The sequence below is a fragment of the Mercenaria mercenaria genome, chromosome 3, assembly GCF_021730395.1.
Source record: "Mercenaria mercenaria strain notata chromosome 3, MADL_Memer_1, whole genome shotgun sequence".
NCBI classification, from domain to species: domain Eukaryota; kingdom Metazoa; phylum Mollusca; class Bivalvia; order Venerida; family Veneridae; genus Mercenaria; species Mercenaria mercenaria.
Window position 1 is genome coordinate 70,535,333 of NC_069363.1, and position 20,814 is coordinate 70,556,146.

General features: G+C 37.6%; 1 protein-coding gene across 2 annotated transcripts in view; it reads left to right on the top strand.

Annotated features, from left to right (window-relative positions):
* Nucleotides 1-20,814, top strand: part of LOC123524446 (cell division control protein 42 homolog) — a 210,078-nt gene that overhangs the window by 46,465 nt on the left and 142,799 nt on the right. For both annotated transcript variants that reach the window (XM_045302651.2, XM_045302652.2), the window contains exon 2: nt 14,727-14,921. In XM_045302651.2, coding sequence (XP_045158586.1) covers nt 14,894-14,921 — 28 coding nt within the window. In that variant the 5' untranslated portion in view covers nt 14,727-14,893. The remainder of the gene's footprint in view (nt 1-14,726; nt 14,922-20,814) is intronic.

A 20,814-nucleotide genomic window follows, 5' to 3' on the forward strand; every position in this document is an offset into this window, starting at 1 on the left:
GGAATCTCCACTAGAATGTTTTAACAAATACTTATATCTACTAAAGAGAGAATATGTTTCATTTGTCTATTTTTAGCCCACCATCATCAGATGGTGGGCTATTAAAATCACTCTGCATCCGTGGTCCGTTCGTCCATCATTCCGTCCGTCCGTCCGTCCGTTAACAATTTCTCGTTATCGCATCTCCTCAGAAACTACAGGGGGGATTTTGACCAAACTTTGTCAGAATGATGTATTGGTACCCTAGTTGTGTCCCCCTGAAAATCAGACTGGTTCAACAATTTATGAGTGAGTTATGGCCCTTTGTTTATTTTTATAATTTATATAGATTTATATAGGGAAAAACTTTGAAAACCTTCTTGTCCAAAACCACAGAGCCTAGGGCTTTGATATTTGGTATGAAGCATCATCTAGTGGTCCTCTACCAAGATGATTCAAATTATTTCTCTGGGGTCAAATATGGCCCCGCCCTGGGGGGGTCACATGGTTTATATAGACTTATATAGGGAAAAACTTTGAATAACCTCTTGTCCAAAACCACATGGCCTAGGGCTTTGATATTTTGTATATGACATCATCTAGTGGTCTTCAACTAAGATTGTTCAAATTATACCCCTAGTGTCAAATATGGCCCCGCCCTGGGGGTCATATGGTTTACATAGACTTATATAGGGAAAAACTTTGAAAATCTTCTTGTCCAAACCACAAAGCCTAGGGCTTTGATACTTGTAATGTAGCATCATCTAGTGGTTCTCTACCAAGTTTGTTCAAATTATCCTCCTAGGGTTAAATATGGCCCCGCCCCGGGGGTCACATGGTTCATATAGACTTATATAAGGAAAAGCTTTTAAAATGTTCTGGTCAGTAACTACAACATTCAAACTTGGACCACATGTATATTTTTGAGTGGCAAGATGAACCTTGACATGAGTTGACCTTGATTTTGACCTAGTGACCTACTTTCACATTTCTGTAGCTACAGCCTTCAAATTTGGACCACATGCATAATTTTGTGCACTGGAAAAAACTTTGACCTTTATTTTGACCTAGTGACCTACTTTCACATTTTTGAAGGTACAGGCATCAAATTTGGACCATATGCATAGTTTCGTGTTTCAAAATAAAATTTGACCTTGATTTTGACCTAGTGACCTACTTTTACATTTCTCAAGCTACAGCCGTCAAATTTGGACCACATGCATAGTTTTGTATACTGAAACAAACTTTGACCTTTACATTGACCTAGTGACCTACTTTCACATTTTTGAAGGTACAGGCTTCAAATTTTGACCACATGCATAGTTTTGTATTCCGAAGTAAAATTTGACCTGGATTTTGACCTAGTGACCTACTTTTACATTTCTCAAACTACAGCCTTCAAATTTAGACCTCTTGCATAGTTTTATGTACCGAAATGAACTTTGACCTTAAGATTGACCTAGTGACCTACTTCCAGATTTCTGTAGCTACAGGCTTCAAGTTTTGGACCTCATGCATAGTTTTGTATACCGAAACAAACTTTGAACTTGACATTGACCTAGTGACCTACTTTCACATTTTTGAAGGTACAGGCTTCAAATTTGGACCACATGCATAGATTTGTGTTGTGTTCAGAAATGAAATTTGACCTTGAGCTAGTCAATAAGTCTTGAAATTTGGAACACTCAAAAATGGCACATTGGTGGGCGCCAAGATCACTCTGTGATCTCTTGTTAAATATTTAAAAGGCCTTTGAAATAAAACAGGACTGTTGGGATTACTTTGTGTGTTTTGGCTCCATTACATATCTTTATTTCCATTGGTTGAGAGTTCTATTTATAACAAAGCAGCATTCCAGAGTTAAACCCTTTATCTCTGCTGTGTGTTTACACTGTATTTTTAGCCCACCATCATCAGATGGTGGGCTATTCAAATCACTCTGCGTCCGTGGTCCGGCGTCCTTCCGTCCGTCCGTCCGTCCGTGCGTCCTTCCGTTAACAATTTCTCGTTATCGCATCTCCTCAGAAACTACCAGGGGGATTTTGACCAAACTTTGTCAGAATGATGTATTGGTACCCTAGTTGTGTCCCCCTGAAAATCAGACTGGTTCAACAAATTTTTAGTAAGTTATGGCCCTTTGTTTGTTTCCATAATTTACATAGATTTATATAGGGAAAAACTTTGAAAATCTTCTTGCCCAAAACCACAGAGCCTAGGGCTTTGATATTTGGTATGAAGCATCATCTAGTGGTCCTCTACCAAGATGATTGAAATTATTTCCCTGGGGTCTAATATGGCCCCGCCCCGGGGGTCACATGGTTTATATAGACTTATATAGGGAAAAACTTTGAAAAACCTCTTGTCCAAAACCACAGGGCCTAGGTCTTTGATATTTTGTATGTGACATCATCTAGTGGTCTTCTACTAAGATTGTTCAAATTATCCCCCTAGGGTCAAATATGGCCCTGCCCCGGGGGTCACATGGTTTACATAGACTTATATAGGGAAAAACTTTGAAAATCTTCTTGTCCAAACCACAAAGCCTAGGGCTTTGATATTGTAATGTAGCATCGCCTGGTGGTTCTCTACCAAGTTTGTTAAAATTATCCCCCTAGGGTCAAATATGGCCCCGCCCTGGGGTCACATGGTTCATATAGACTTATTTAGGGAAAAGCTTTTAAAAACTTCTTGTCAATAACCTACAACATTCAAATTTGGACCACATATATGGTTTTGAGTGGCAAGATGAACCTTGACATGAGTTGACCTTGATTTTGACCTAGTGACCTACTTTCACATTTCTGTAGCTACAACCTTCAAATTTGGACCACATGCATAGTTTTGTGCACTGAAATAAACTTTGACCTTGACATTGACCTAGTGACCTACTTTCACATTTTTGAAGGTACAGGCTTCAAATTTGGACCACATGCATAATTTCGTGTTCCGAAATGAAATTTGACCTTGATTTTGACCCAGTGACCTACTTTCACATTTCTCAAGCTACAGCCTTCAAATTTGGACCACATGCATGGTTTTATGTACCAAAACAAACTTTAACCTTTACATTGACCTGGTGACCTACTTTCACATTTTTGAATTTACAGGCTTCAAATTTGGACCACATGCATAGTTTTGTATTCCAAAATAAAATTTGACCTTGATTTTGACCTAGTGACCTACTTTCACATTTCTCAAGCTACAGCCTTCAAATTTGGACCACTTGCGTAGTTTGTGTACCAGAATGAACTTTGACCTTAATTTTGACCTAGTGACCTACTTTCACATTTCTGTAGCTACAGGCTTCAAATTTAGACCACATGCATGGTTTTGTGTACCGAAACAAACTTTGACCTTTACATTGACCTAGTGACCTACTTTCACATTTCTCAAGCTACAGCCTTCAAATTTGGACCACTTGTGTAGTTTTGTGTACCGAAATGAACTTTGACCTTAAGATTGACCTAGTGACCTACTTTCACATTTCTGTAGCTTCAGGCTTCAAATTTAGACCACATGAATAGGATTGTGTACCGAAACAAACTGACCTTGACATTGACCTAGTGACCTACTTTCACATTTTTGAAGGCACAGGCTTCAATTTTGGACTTCATGCATAGATTTGTTTCTGAAGTGAAATTTGACCTTGATTTTGACTTAGTGACCTACTTTCACATTTCTCAAGCTACAGCCTTCAAATTTGGACCACTTGCATAGTTTTGTGTACCGAATTAAATTTTTGACCTTAAGATTGAACTAGTGACCTACTTTCACATTTCTCAAGCTACAGCTTTCGAATTTGGACCACATGCACAGTGTTGTGTACGGAAATGAAATTTGACCTTGAGCTAGTCAGTAAGTCTTGAAATTTGGAACACTCAAAAATGGCACATTGGTGGGCGCCAAGATCACTCTGTGATCTCTTGTTATACAATGTACAGGTATCAAGGCCATGCTGTGAGAGAACAGCCCCTATAATAAATAGTGCCAGTCAACAAATAGGTTCTCAGTAACTTGAGTAAGATACAATGATGAAACAATATTTTCTATCTATAAGTTTGATGTTTATTTCAATTGAGGCTTGTTACACAGTAGAAACAGCAAATTTAAACAATAAATTACATGCTTAAGAGTGACTCAAATAATAGTTCATCTTCATTATAATTATAAGCAAAAATTATGATTATGATTAAAATAATTATGTTTTACAAGAGGAACTCAATATGACAAGTCTTTACTTAAATCTAATGTTTCAGCTTTATCACTACACAAATGATATCAGCACAGAAATTTCCAGTCTCAGAATGAGGGGAAAATTCTAAGTATTTTCCACTGATTTACACTCATAAAAATGGCTAAGTTCAATTTTCCACTGATTTCCACTACAGTTCTGTGGTATTTGGTGCAAATTGTGTTGTCATTTGGTGGCAAACTGGCAATGTAAAGAAAAGGCAACAATTTTCCATCAAATGCCAGTATTGTCCATCATATTTTCCATCAGTTGCCACTGAATGCCATACAATGCCATGAAAAATAATGGAAAATGATGGAAATAGGTGGCATATTTACAGAAGGGAAACCCCTTGAAGGATTTTCATGAAACTTTGGTCAAATGATCACCTCATCAAGACGATGTGCAGAACTCAAGAAGTCAGCCATGTCCGCTCAAGGTCAAGGTCACAACTCAAGGTCAAAGGTTTTAGCCTTCCATTTCGTGTCCGCTCTGTATTTCCTAAACCCCTTGAAGGAATTTTATAAAACTTGGGTCAAATGATCACCTCATAAAGAGGATATGCAAAACTCACGAGTCAGCCATGCCGGCTCAAGGTCAAGGTCACAACTTAGGGTTAAAGGTTTGAGCCTTCCATTTTGTGTCCGCTCTGTATCTCCTAAACCCCTTGAAGGATTTTCATGAAACTTGGGTCAAATGATCACCTCATCAAGACGATGTGCAGAACTCATGAGTCAGCCATGCTGGCTCAAGGTCAAGGTCACAAAGGTTTGAGCCTTCCATTTTGTGTCCACTCTGTATCTCCTAAACCCCTTGAAGGATTTTCTTTAAACTTGGGTCAAATGATTACCACATCAAGAGCTCATAATTCAGCTATGTCAACTCAAGGTCAAGGTCACTGAAACTGAATAATTTGATTAAACGCCTATTTTTATACAATGATATATTCAATGGCATTGTACATAATAATAAAAATAATTATTATAATATTAATAATAACAATAATAACAGCCTTATTGTAACAAACAGTCATGACCGCACCCCTCACTTTGAGGTCATTTTACCCCTATTGCGAATACCAGTGCTTAAAGCATCACATGGTACGCCCAGACGAGCTGCATATAGAGGTTCAAACTCCCCGGTTAATGGTGCCATCATAAACGATTAGAGATAGAAATACTACACACTACCGTACCCATAGAGCCTTACCAACAAGTGCGTTTAATTAAACAAACCTTGGAAATATAAATGTTGAAATGTAAAACCTTTTACAAAAATTTAAGAACTATCATCTGCTGTTTTAGCATAATAAACAGTTATCAAAAAATTTAAAACAATGCCGCGAAATCTCTGAAATACAGTGTCTTAAGATTCTTTTTGAATGTGTCAAGTGATTTACTTTTGCGTAGTTCTAACGGCAGTTCATTCCAAAGTTTTGGACCAATAGTACAGAAACTTCTATCATTGAATGTTTTGCACTTGTTGTATGGAACAACATAACGACATTAGAATTTTCAGACGATCTCAAACCTTGTCTACTAGGAATACACTCTGTAAGCAATTCTGTTAAATACAGAGGTGCTCTGCCAGTGTGACAGCTATACATGAAAGAAAGTATCTTGAACTGAAAATGGGTGAAAGTTTTCCGGAAGTTCCGGATTTTCCATCTCGGCCGGGATCGTTTTTCCAAATTGTCTAAATCCGGGAGGGGGGGGGGAGGGTGTTGGTATTGTGTCATCAATCAACAAAGCTTGAAAAATCAGTCGATCGGCGACAAACACAATCGACTCTGTTTATCATATTTGCCGCTTGCAGCGCATCTCGCATATCGTCAATATGTAACGACAATTTTGATTGGCCCGCATAGGCGCTGTACTTCAATGAAAACAACTGTTACGTTTTTCATAAATTTTACATGTGCCGAAAAGTTCCCGCGCGTCAGAATTTGCACGGACTTTTGTCTGCAGCATGCATTTCTCGATTTTTTGCATGCACATGTAGCCGCCTCGTATATTGCGAGTTATGTCTTATACGAGTATTGGTGGGTTAAAGTCGGGATAGGGACGAGTGGACCTCTCTGTATGCTCATCCGATCGGACGCGTGGATTTTACCTCGTAACTTTACCAAATGCAGAAATTACATCCCTAAAAATAACCTGGATTGACTGGAATTTACCCGCGAATCGTAAAGATATCAAAATGCCATACCAGTAATTTTCCATTCCACGAACACGTGCGACCTATCGTAATAATAATATCTAATTTAGGCTAGATCGCCGTTACTTTTGTTTATCGACACGTACACAAAAAACGCGCGTAGTGCATTCATTTTTTAATATAATCGCTTCAAATTTTCAACACCGCTTGAGAAGTAATACAGTTTGAATTCTATAACGATTTTAATAAGATATCGACAGAAATGTAGGCAAAAGTCTATAAAAACGATCGAATTTTCATACATTTATTTGTAAAATTTCAAACAGCGCGATCTTAAATATTTATTTATTTCTAAAAGTAAATAAATACTACATTCTATTGTCATAAAATTCAGACTTTTGACAAGAAAGTACAAAAAACAGAATTAAAAAATCTTAAATAATAAAAAAGAAGCAGCTATTTCAATACATGAGTAAAACAATTTTTGGCAAACAGATTTCTGTGTAATGCGGCAGAATAGGTTACGTGACCTCGTGAATGTAAATAGAAATATTGTTTTAAAATAAAGCAGTATGATGTCGCTGTGGTTTTAAATAAGTTTGATAAGTAAATGAATATTTGTAGATGTATTTTTGACACGACACTTCTCAAACAATAATGTAAAAAAATTTAGGGCAAATAGGTCACTTATCGTTTGACACATTTACCTGTCAGTTTATACGGGATATTGCACATTCGCTTTTAAAAAAATTAAAGAAGATACTTTTTTTACTGTTTTAAAGAACCGAGGCGGTACGATCAGACAGTGATGTGTCACATGGCGCGAAAACATGACGTAATGCCATGACAATCTCGGGCAACTTTGATCTCCACTTCAGATGCCATGATACCGACACACTTCTTTTAGCTCTTTAAGGGGGGTTTAACTGATGACGAAAACAAGGCCAGTACTTATTTTATCAACGAATACTATGCCCCAACGATAACTTGATATTTACAAACATGACTATAAATAGATTAAAATGGAACATAGGGAATTCAGCATTTTTCTAGCATGTTACAATCTAAATATTTCTGGATTTTGTTCCAATTACAAATTAGCTCAGTGGTAAAGCATACTCTCCATGGTCAACAGATCTTTTGCCGTGTGGGTTCGAAACTCAGCATTGAGAATTAATTTTTATTTCACTTTTGCATAAAAATTTAGTTTCCTTCATGAGCTCTGTGACAATACGACAGAGAGGTATCTAAAGCCGATATGGCAGATCAGAATAGTTTATTATATATCAAAGATGATAGATTAAATGCATGCACTCAAGCCATGCGAATAATGAACATGCTATTGTGTTATATAAAGACATATATACAAATTCAAACCATCAAAGAAAGAAACAAAAGTAATGAAATAAAAATGAAAACGAATAGAAAAAAAAACTGAAAAAAAAGCCCTCATGAAGATTCGAACCCACAAAACGATTTGCTTATATCCAATTGTTGTCTGCAGTTTACCCAACTGAGCTATGTTGCCATATACATAGTGGCTATTTAAAATGAAAGAAATACTAATATTTAATTGTCAAGTAAATGGGTAACCATTATGAATTATTATTTCATCAGTTATCATGAAATAGACTCGTCCTTGCGTTTCGGCGGGAATCGCGTTATCATTGGGGATTAGTATTTACAGATAATTGTTAATGTTTTTTTTCCGCTTTGAACAGGGGTGGGTTGATAATTATTTTTCGGGATTTTCGAATCCAAAGCAATCTAGATCAGATAGGATACAAAAAAAATAATTAACAGCTGCATACTGATAAAAGGAAGCAAGATTCCTGTTTGTTTCATATTTAATGTTCGTCCCGGCAGTGCAGGACCGAATGTCCGGCCATTTTTGGCAACTTTCGTGATGTCTGGATTTTATTATACACACCTTGTAAAGAGTTCCAATTATAAAACAAGCGTCAACCACGGAAAAGTCACTTTTATAAAAAATATTGCAGTGATGATTACTCGATCCTGTTACGTACCGAAATTTACTTCAACTGTTTGTTTTAAAACATCATTTTAGACGACTGTTTATATAACTATTCACTCACGTTTTTCACGACTTTCACGTGCGCCTAAAAGTTGCCGCGTCAAAGTTTGCACGGACTTTCACACGCATGTCTTGATTTCTACGGTTTGCACGCTTTTTATCTCCAAAGTATCAATCTTTCCACGAGGAACAGGAGGAAGATCAAGATTTCTTTCGGGGATTAACACGCCGTAATTAGGGCTGCACGGGTTAGTGCGTGAAAAATAATGTTTTTACTGCCAGCGTACAATACTTAGGACTTAGAAAGCAAACATGGTAACAAATGGAGATGGGCTTGGCTATCTGAATGTGACACTGATGGTGATCGATGGGGTCTTTGGCTACGAAAACCGGGTATTGCAGGGTCTGCATTTTGTGAATGTTGTGCCAAAACATTAAAATATGGTGGCATGAAAAAACAAAAATGTTGCTAGAATTTTCAGGTAGTTTCAGTCTGAATCTTACAAAAATATGTTGAGGGTATATTGTTGAAACAAGTCCTTGACTTAGAAAAGTTACTGTTAACTGAAAATCATGCATTTTGTGCAATATAATAAGTAAATTTTTGGCACACATATAAGGGTAGAATAGGGCTGTTCTAAGCGTTCAAAATCACTAATTCTCAGAAGCTTCCGGGGGGCTTCGCCCCCCTGGCCCCACTACCAGGGCTTTGCCCTGGACCCACCGGCAGCCCTAGCGGGCCCCAAGCCCCCAGCAAATTTTTCAGGATTTTCAATATTCCATACTTTCACCCATGGTTCAACTCAATTCTTGCTTTCACCGGCAACCAATGTAAGTGATACAATGCTTGTTTAGAACTGTCATATTTCCTCCTGTTAAGGACAAGTTTTGCACACGTGTTTTGAATACGTTGCATCTTAGGCACCTCACAATTAGCTACACCATACAGTATGACATTGCAATAATCCAGATGTGAAATAACTAGAGACAAAACTAAAATTTCAGTGGCTGCTTTTATTAAGTATTTTTGGATGTTCCTAATTCGTAGGTAATTCAACATGGCTGTACAACATTAATTTTGCGATTTACATGATCTTTAAAGTTCAAAACAAAACTAAAATTTCAGTGGCTGCTTTTGTTAAGTATTTTCGGATGTTCCTAATTCGTAGAATCGTAGGTAATTCAACATGGCTGTACGACATTAATTTTGTGATTTACATGATCTTTAAAGTTCAAGGTTTTGTCAAGAAATGCACCAAGATATCTAATTGTGCTTTCACGTTTGACATCATCACCAGCAATGTTAATGGAATTTGTAAAACATTTGTTCAATTGAGGTCTGCTGCCAAACATAATAAATTCAGTTTTGGAAGTGTTCATTTTCAGTTTGTTTCTATTCATCCAGTCATTGATTATAACTGCGCACCTTTCAAGGTCTCCGATCGCTTGTGATTCTACGGTAACAGATGTAGGACGAAAGCTTTTATTTGCTATATGATCATCAGCAAAACTGTTGACTGATATGGATTTTCGAATGACATCAAAAAGAGTTCCAGCATAAGTGAGATACAGCAAGGACCAAGGCAACTGCCCTGGGGCACACTGCATTCAAGATGGCGGTCTGATGAATATGCATTGTTGATATTAATCTTACAAGTACGAGGCCTCAAATAGGAGTCTACCCATTGAAGAGCTGTATCACAGACGCCATATTGTGCTTTTAGAACATCTAGAAGAATGTCTTGATCGACAGTGTCAAATGCCGCACTTAAGTCAATCGTAATAAGGGCCGTGACTTCCTTTTTCTCCATACCACTTAGAAGATCATTGACTAACCGAAGTAGCACAGATTCACAGGAGTGGTATTTCCTATATGCAGACTGGTTCTTAGGCAAAAGACTGTTTTGATTTACATGTTTGTTTAATCTGTAAAGAACAGCTTTCTCAATAAGTTTCGATAGAAATGATAAATTACTCACAGGACAATAATTGGAAAGCTCTAGTTCAAGACCTGCTTTTTTTAGCAGAGGTCTAACAACTGCTTGTTTGTATTTCACAGGGAAAACACCTTGTTGTAATGAGAAATTCACCAATTTAGTGATACTAGAGAGAAGTTCATCTATATATGATTTCAGAATACGTGTTGGCAAAATATCTAGCTCTGATTGATGAGATTTTTCTCTTCATCTTGAGTCAGTTCGGTAAATTTGTTTAAATTTTGTATATCCTTTACTTGAGGTTCAAAGTTTTGGTATTCACTTAGGGATTGATGTATTTTTGAGATTTTTGCCATGAAAAAGTCGGGCAACGTTTCGGCCAGTGAATTATTAGACTCTCCTTGAGGCAGTGGGTTTTCAGATTTGGTACCAGTTAGTTCAGATACCAATCCATACAGAGTCTTTGAATCATCTTTAGCGTTGTCTATCTTTTCACTGAGTGTGTTTCTCTTTTGACGTTTGATTTCAAATTTGTATTCATTTCTTACTTGTTTATACGACTGACTGATCTGTTTTACCATAACACCTCCATGTACGCTCGGACTTTCTAACTTGTTGCTTTAGATGTTGCAATGTTTTATTGAACCACGGTTTGGGTGCTCTCTGAATTATAGTTTTTAGCTCGACTATTCGAAGAATAGTCTAGCTATTCTACTCACCCTGGTGTCGGCGTCATTGTCACACCTTGGTTAAAGTTTTGCATGCAAGTACATAAAGCTATCATTTAAAGGCATATAGCTTTGAAACTTATTTTTAGCTTACCAGAGCACTTTGTGAGCTATTGTGACCGGTCATTGTCTGGTGTCCGTCGGCGTTTGTCGTGCGTCGTTCGTCAACATTTGCCTTGTGAACACTCCAGAGGCCACATTTGTGACCCAATCTTTATGAAACTTGGTCAGAATGTTACCTAGTCTTGATGATCTCTAGGTCAGTTTTGGAACTGGGTCATGTGGGGTCAAAAACTAGGTCAGTAGGCCAGATCAAAGAAAAGCTTGTGTACACTCTAGAGGCCACAGTTGTGACCCAATATTTATGAAACTTGGTCAGAATGTTTGTCTTGATGATATCTAGGTCAAGTTTGAAACTGGGTCATGTGGGGTCAAAAACTAGGTCAGTAGGCCAGAAGCTTGTGAACACTCTAGAGGCCACAGTTTTGACCCAATCTTTATGAAACTTAGCCAGAATGTTTATCTTGATGATTTCTAAGTCAGTGTTGAAACTGGGTCATGTGGGGTCAAGAACTAGGTCACTAGGCCAGATCAAAGGAAAATCTTGTCAATACTCTAAAGACCACAATTTAAGTTTGAAACTCATGAGTCAGAGTGTTTGTCTTGATAATCTATAGGTCATGTTCGAATCTGGGTCATGTGGGGTTAAAAACTAGGTCAGTAGGCCAGATCAAAGGAAAAGCTTGTGAACACCCTAGAGGCCACAGTTTTGACTCAATCTTTATGAAATTTAGAGTGCAAATCTGCATTTTTTAAAAGAAATACCCCCAAAACAGTGAAAATGTGATTTTTTGGGTTTTTATCAATTTTTGCAGCAAAATTTCAATGAAATGTTCATTTTTTACCAAAATCTGACTAAACTAGTTCATTTATATCAATATCTGGACAAATCTCAATTTTTGCCCACAGTTTCTTATAGGTCACAATAGCCTAAATAGTTTTCCCTATATATTCTATATAAAACTGACCTTTTTCAAAGAGCTACCAAACATAGCTAGACCCATTTCAGAGAACAAATCCTTACCTCATTTTAAAGAGTTATGATAAAACTGATATAAAATGAAGAGAAAAGTAGGGGTCATGTATCTTCTAAGAGAGATTTCTCTGGTCACATTTACTTACTGTAAACTGACATCAAAATCACACTGCTGTGACCTGGAAGTACTACTCATACTAAAATTGAGCTTGACTTCACCAAATACAACCTGCTCTCACATTTTTCCTACCAAAATGTCAACAATACATCCACAATGAAATTTAAACAAAAACTAGCCTCAATTTAGACCTCTGTTGCCATGCCAAGTGAAAAATTAGTGTTCAGATACCTGGCAGCCATTACGCGACTAGACCAGATGGCTCCCACGCTGGTTCCTTTAGATTAGTTAGGCCTGTAGCGTGACTTATCAACAACAATGAATGGCCCCAAAAATAAATGTAGTTTCGCCAGTAAATGGCTTACACAAGATGATTATTCATCGTGGTTAAAGGAGTTTAAGTCGGACAAGCATAACAGTTTGTACGAAAAAGCTGAAACTACAGCTAAAATTGAATTTGTTACCCAGGCAAATGCTATGAGACGAGTGGCGAAAGAAAAACAAGAAGAAGTGAAGTCCCTTGAGGAAAAATTGAAAACTAGTCTTGAGAGCTTGAAAGACTTATAAGAAACATGTACTAGTATGTATACAGGCAAATATAGCTCATGAAAGGTAATCCCATTGAAGATCTCATAAAGGTTAAGATATGCTATTGTAGCTTATGGAAAATAAAACTGTTCTGTAACTTTTCTTCTATCATAATGCCTTATGAAGAGGCTAAATGGTTTTGTAACTTAAGATTTAAAGCGATTAAAATAGTCCTTGAAAATCGATAAAAAGTCCTTGAATTTTTTTTGCCAAGTCCTGTATGAACCATGTGCAAAACGTAAATTTGTTAAATGTTCAATAAATGATCTGCTGTTGTCAGAATAGAAACATTATTTTTTAAGAGTCACACGCTCGATATTACTATTTAGACACTATTTATTTAACTTAAATAAAACAAGATACGGAACTGCTCTGTCTTGCCACACAAATAATTTTGAACTGTGCAATGCTGCCACACTTTTTTTAGACCATGTCATATTTGGATGCCTATAACTCGTTGAATATTGCGTTTTGTCAGTTAAAAGTTGGACAACAGTCAGAGCAAACATTATTTTAAAGGTTGACGTTAACAATATAGCCGTATGTTGAAAAGTGAATTAAATATATTGAGATAAACTTTCGTTTTCGCATTTTTTCAACAAAATCACACTTTTAACTCGCCATAACTTACTCAGTATATGTTACTTTAAACAGGAAACACATGGTGTGTTCTTTGTTCATACTACTTTTTATAGAAATAAAGATCTTTAACATATTTTGCACCAACCGATTCTTGGATTGAAAATACTTACCCCAATACAGATGCCGGCAAAAATATCGGAGAACTGTTTTGTCTGCCACGAACTGTTTTGCTCACAACCAGTTAAACAGGTGTGTCATTCTATATTTATCAATGTTTACAAAAATAAACAGTTGCAATGGTTTATAAAAGTGCATGAGAAAAACTGAGAAAACTCGAAAGTTTCTGTAAGTCTGGAAACTAGAAACTGATCAACCATTATGTTTCATGTAAATATATGAAACGGTGGTGGCATTTTGCCTTTCGGTGAAAAATTATTTTAAAAAATCACAAATCACAATATGTGGGTTAGTCGCTTTGACTCGTCATAAATCACTAAATGTATGTTAGTTTGATATGGGAAACATTTGGCACGTTCTGTGTTCATGCTACTTTTCATAGAAACAAAGATGTTTTACATATTTGACACCAGTTGATTGTTGGATTGAAAATACTTACCCCAATACCAATCCTGGCAAAAATATTAGACAACTGTTTTGTAAGCCACAAACTGTTTTGCTTGCAGTCTGTTAACAGTGCGATTACAGTAATGCCAGGGCATTACAGCATGACACTAAATTAAATTATTTAGTAAGAAATATGTATTAAGGGCATACAAATTTGTATCGCATGTATCTCAGAAAGTATTTGACTTTGAGTTATAAAACATTAAGGGATTGTTATAAAAGATGTGATGTTGTGCACATGGTGTTCTGTTTGGGGGGCACTCAGAGTTATAGTGCTTAAATGTTTGTGTTTCATATCTCTTTAAAAATATTTGACCTCCATTCATGAATCCATATAGGAATATTATTCAGGATGTGAATTTTTGTTTCATGCAGTAAGATCAGAGTTATGGCCCTTGACTTAGTCAAAACGTGCATTTAGGGCATAAAAGTATGTGTATTTAAGTATTTAACTAAAAAGTTGTAAGACCTTAGGGGTATAGCATGTGTTGTAATATAGTTTGTTAAGTCATTGATAGTTTCTTGGAAATAGACAATATGTATGTGTGTGTGTGTGTGTAAAATTATTGATTTATCTGTCAATTTGTTCTGTCCTGTCCCACCGGCAACACCCTAACCCCCTCTGCCGTGCCCTTCCCTACCCCCTTTCCCCTGCCAACTAACACCTACCATACTACTTACCTATTTACTATTGTAATATTTTTATTTAAGGTGTGTGGTTACAGACTCTGGTGTTAGGTTTTGAGTCACATAGTCAACAGATGTTTTGAAACATTGCTGCCTTTATATTTAGCTTCATCCATCTTGAAGTCTGGAAAATCAACCCTCGTTTCTAAGTCAGGAAGGTTTCCACTGTAAAACATATAAGGAAGGTTTAGATGAATGATGTCCTAAACTCTACAATGGGTGAGCATTGCATTAGTTTAAATCAAAGTTGTGTCCAGTATATTGTGTCATATAATTTGGGTATGTATGCTGTGTTTGATTTTGATGTAGATCCCTCCTTTATTATGCCCCCCTTCATAGAAGGAGGGGTATATTGTTTTGCAGATGTCGGTCGGTCGGTCTGTATGTAGACTAATCCGTTTCCGGATGATAACTCAAGAACGCTTAGGCCTAGGATCATGAAAGTTGCAATCTGACCTGTAGATGACCCCTATAGATTTTGAGGTCTGAAGGCTAAAGATCAAGGTCACATTGACCCGGAACAGTTAAACCCTTTCCAGACAAAACCTTGAGAACGCTTGAGCCTAGGATCACTAAACTTTATAGGGAGGTTGATCATGACCAGCAGATGACCCCTGTTGATTTTGAGGTCAATAGGTCAAAGGTCAATGTCACATTGAACCAGAACAGTAGAACTTTTGTTTACAGTGAACAAATAATTTCTGTTCCTTGTGCTATTACTGAATGCATCAAGGGGGGCATTTCGTGTTCAACGAGCTCTTGTTAGCTTTGTTTTATGAACTTTGTTCAAGGTGGGATATTAGTATAGATGGAATGTCCGGAATCCATGGTCAATTGTCCGTCGTCCTGCGTCAACATTTTTACTTAAACATATTCTCCTCTGAAACTAATGGTCAGAATTACATCAAACTGCTTGAAGGATCTTCATGGAACTTGGTCTGTAGCATCAGTGTAAGGTCCTCTCTCAAGTGTATTCATATGGGAGCACTTGGAGCTGCTAGAGCTAAAATTAGAAATACCTGTAAACAACTTCTCATGAAATGCATGATGGATGTCTGTAGCATCAGTGTAAGGTCCTCTCTCAAGTGTATTCACATATGGGAGCGCTTGGAGCTGCTAGAGCTAAAATTAGAAATACCTGTAAACAACTTCTTCTCATGAAGTGCTTGATGGATATCTGTAACATCAGTGTAAGGTCCTCTCTCAAGTTTATTCAAATACCTTTTTTAGCTCATCTGAACTTTATTCAGGGTGAGCTATTAGTATAGGTGGATGGTGAGCTAAAAAAAGGATAACATTTAAAGAACTTCTGCTCTTGAACCGCGTGATGGATCTTCATCAAACTTGTTCTTTAGCATCATTATAAGGTCCTGTGCCAACTTTGATCAAATGGGGGCACTTGGCCCTATTATGGACCGCTAGAGCTAAAATTAGAAATACCTTTAAACGACTTCTTCTCATGAACTGCTAGACAGATCTTTATCAAGCTTTGTCTGTAGCATCATTATAAGGTCCTCTTTCAAATTTGTTCAAACAGGGGCACTTGGCCTCTTTTTAAGGGGCAACTTGAGCTAAAAATAGACAAACATTTAAAACACGTCTTCTCAGGAAACGCTCCATGGATCTTCATTAAACTTGGTCTGTACCATAGTTATACGGTCCTCTCCTAATATTATACATATGGGGGCATTTAGCCCCTTTTAGGCCACTAGAGCTTAAGTTTGAAATACCTTTAAATGACTGTGGATCTTCATCAAACATTGTTTGTTGCATCATTATAAGTCCTCTCCCAATTTTGTTCAAATGGGGATGATTGACCTCTTTTGGTGGCAACCAGAGCTAAAATTAGAAGTACCCTTAAATGACTCCTCATGAACATGATGGATCTTCATTAAACTTGATTTGTAGCATCATTATAAGGTCCTTCATAAACATTGTTCAATTAGGGGCACTTGACCCATTTTAGGGGCTGCTAGAGTTAAAAATAGAAATACTTTTTAACAACTTCTTCTAATGAACCACTTGATGGATCTTTATCAAACCTGGTCTAGAGTATCATTATAAGGTCCTTTCTCAAATTTGTTCCATTGAGGGCACTTAGCCCCTTTAAGGGGCCTAGAACTAAAAATAGAAATACATTTAAAAGACTTCTTCTCATGAATTGCTATATGGATCTTCACCAAACTTTGCCTGTAGCATCATTTTAAGGTCCTTCAACATTTGTTCAATTGGAGACACTTATTTAAATGGGGGCACTTGACCCATTTTAGGGGCCGCTAGGGGTAAAAATAAAGATGCCTATTAATGACTACTTCTCATGAACTACTCAATGGATTTTCATCAGACTTGGTCTGTAGCATCCTTATAAGGTCCTCACCAAAATTTTTTATTTGGGGGGCGTTTGGCCCCATTTAGGGGCCACCTAAGTAACTTCTTGTGATTAACTCCTTGATGGATCTTTATCAAACCTTGTCTAGAGCATCATTATAAGGTCCTTTACCATGTTTAGCCTGCCCACTTAGCTCAGTAATTAGAGCGCAGATCTACAGATCGCGGGGTCATGAGTTAGATCCCAAGGTGAGGCGTATGTTCTCCGTGACGATTTGATAGAAGACATTGTGTCTGAAATCATTTGTCTTCCACCTCTAAGTCATGTGGGAAAGTTGGAAGTTACTTGCGGAGAACACTTTACAGGTTTGTACTGGTACAGAATCCAGGAACACTGGTTAGGTTAACTGCTTTTTGTTAAAAACTGTTAAAAACGGTGTCAAACCCCAAAACAAAGAAAATTTACCATGTTTATTCAGTTGGGGGCACTTTGCCCTGTTAGGGGCCACTAAAGCTTAGAATAGAAATACCTTTAAAGTACTTCTTTTCATGAACTGCTTAATGGATCTTCATCAAACTTGGTCTGTAACATCATTATAAGGTCTTATGCCAAATTTGTTTAAATTGGGGCACTTGGGCCCCTTTTAGGGACCACCAGAGGTATAATAGAAATTCCTTCAAAGAACTTGTTCTAATGAACCATAGGATAGATCCTTAACAAACTTGGTCAGTAGCATCATTGTAATGTCTCCTCCCAACTTTTTTAGCTCAACTATTCGAATAGTCTTGCTATTCTACTCACCCTGGTGTCGGTGTCGGCGTCAACGTCATCCCTGGGTTAAAGTTTTGCATGCAAGTACATATGGCTATCATTTAAAGGCATAAAGCTTTGAAACTTATTTTTGTGCCCCCCCCCCCCCCCCCCCCCGCCCCAAACAATGGAATTACCACCTAATACATGAATCGTATGGGCGTCTGTCTGTCCGTCCGTCTGAAGTTCGTGACACACCTAGCTCAAAAAGTATTTGATATAAATTGATGAAACCTTGCTTGAGTCTTTATCATGATATGAACTTGCGCACCTCCTTATTTTCGTCTGGCTCCGCCCCCTATTTCCAGAGTTATGGCCCCTTAAATAGTCAAAAATGCACATTTTCACCTTGTGACACGCTTAGCTCAAAAAGTATTTGATATAGATTCATGAAACCTCGCATGAGTCTTAATCACGATATGAACTTGCGCACATCCTATTTTTCATCTGGGTCCGCCCCCTATTTCCAGAGTTATGGCCCCTGAAATAGTCAAAAATGCACATTTTCACCTTGTGATGCGCCTAGCTCAAAAAGTGTTTAATATAAATTGATGAAACCTTGCTTGAGTCTTAATCATGATATGAACTTGCGCACCTCCTATTTTTCATCTGAGTCTGCCCCCTATTTCCAGAGTTATGGCCCCTGAAATAGTCAAAAATGCACATTTTCACCTTGTAATGCGCCTAACTCAAAAAGTATTATATATAAATTGATTAAACCTTGCATGAGTCTTAATCATGATATGAACTTGCGGACCTCCTATTTTTTGTCTGCCTCCGCCCCCCTATTTTCAGAGTTATGGCCCCTGAAAAATGCACTTTTTCACCTTGTGATGCACCTAGCTCAAAAGGTATATATGAATAGATGAAAACTTGCATGAGTCTTTATCATGATATAAACTTGCACACCTCTTATTTTTTGGCTGGCTCCACCCCCTATTTTTAGCTCACCAGAGCCAAGGTGAGCTTTTGTGACCTCTCAGTGTCCGGCGTCCGTCGTGCGTTGTCTGTCCGTCAAAATTTCCTAAAAAAATCTTCTTCTTGAAAACCACTTGGCAGAATTACACCAAACTTCACAGGAATGATCCTTAGGTGGCCCCCTTTCAAAATTGTTTAAAGAATTTAATTCCATGCAGAACTCATGGCAACTGAAAGGAAAAACTTTAAAAATCTTCTTGTCCAAAACCACAGGACCTAGGGCTTTGATATCTGGTGTGTAGCATCATCTAGTGGTCCTCTACCAAAATTTTTCAAATTATCCCCCTAGGTCAAATATGGCCCCACCCCGGGGGTCACATGGTTTATATAGACTTATATAGGGAAAACTTTGAAAATCTGCTTGTACAAAACCACATGGCCTAGGGCTTTGATATTTGGTATGTAGCATCATCTAGTGGTCCTCTACCAAAATTGTTCAAATTATCCCCCTAGGATCAAATATGGCCTCGTCCTGGGGGTCCCAAGTTTTACATAGACTTGTATAGGAAAAAAAGTTTAAAAATCTTCTTGTCTGAAACCACAAGACATAGACCTTTGATATTTGGTTTGTAGCATTGTCTTATGGTCCTCAACCAAAATTGTTCAAATTGTACCCCTGGGGTGAAAAGAGGCCCTGCCCTGGGGGTCCCAAGTTTTAAATAGACATATATAGACTTTTATAGGAAAAAGCTTTTAAAATGTTCTTGTCTGAAACCATATGACCTAGGCTTTTGATATTTGGTATGATGAATTGTCTAGTAGTCCTCTACCAAAATTGTTCAAATTATGCCCCTGGGGTTAAAAGAGGCCCCCGCCCTGGGGTCACTTAGTTATTATCTGAGTTATATAGGAAAAAATACTTAAAAATCATCTGATCCTATTTCCAAGACTGTTTAATTATAATTACCTGATGACCCCAAGTAATATGATGTCACTTGACTGTGACCTTGACCTACTGACCTACTTTCTTGTTTTTTAAGATACAGCCTTGAAATTTTGATGACATACACAGTTTTGCACACAAATCTTAAAACTGAATTTCATTGACCATGAATGTGACCTACTGACTTTCTAAATATTTTATCATCAGTTTGACATTTGAAACATGTAGCTCATATTACTCAGGTGAGCGATTCAGGGTCATCATGACCCTCTTGTTAAAGATGGCCCCTGAAATAGTAAAAAATGCACATTTTCACCTAATTATGTGCCTAGCTCCAAAAGTATTTGATGTAAATCCATGAAACATTGCTTGAGTCTTTATCATGATGTGACTTTGCACACTTGGCATTCTTCTTCAGAATCTTAGCGCTTATTACAGAGTTATGGCCCTTGAAATAGCCAAAATAGTGGATTTTTTGTTTGTGATGCTCATAGCTCAAAAAGTATATGGCCTAGAATAATGAATCCTTTTCATAAATGTTTGTTGAGGCTATACCCCATTAAGACTGCAAACATTTGAATTATTATGTCTTCCCCAGGAGACATATTGTTTTTGCCCTGTCCGTCCGTCCGTCTGTCCATCCTTCCGTCCGTCCGTCCGTCCGTACGTCACACTTCATTTCCAAGCAATAACTGGAGAACCATTTGACCTAGAACCTTCAAACTTCATAGGGTTGTAGGGCTGCTGGAGTAGACGACCCCTATTGTTTTTGGGGTCACTCCATCAAAGGTCAAGGTCACAGGGGCCTGAACATTGAAAACCATTTCCGATCAATAACTAGAGAACCACTTGACCCAGAATGTTGAAACTTCATAGGATGATTGGTCATGAAGAGTAGATGACCCCTATCGATTTTAGGGTCACTCCGTCAAAGGTCAAGGTCACAGGGGCCTGAACATTGAAAACCATTTCTGATTAATAACTAGAGAACCACTTGACCCAGAATGTTGAAACTTCATACGATGATTGGTCATGAAGAGTAGATGACCCCTATTGATTTTTGGGTCACTCCATCAAAGGTCAAGGTCACAGGGGCCTGAACATTGAAAACC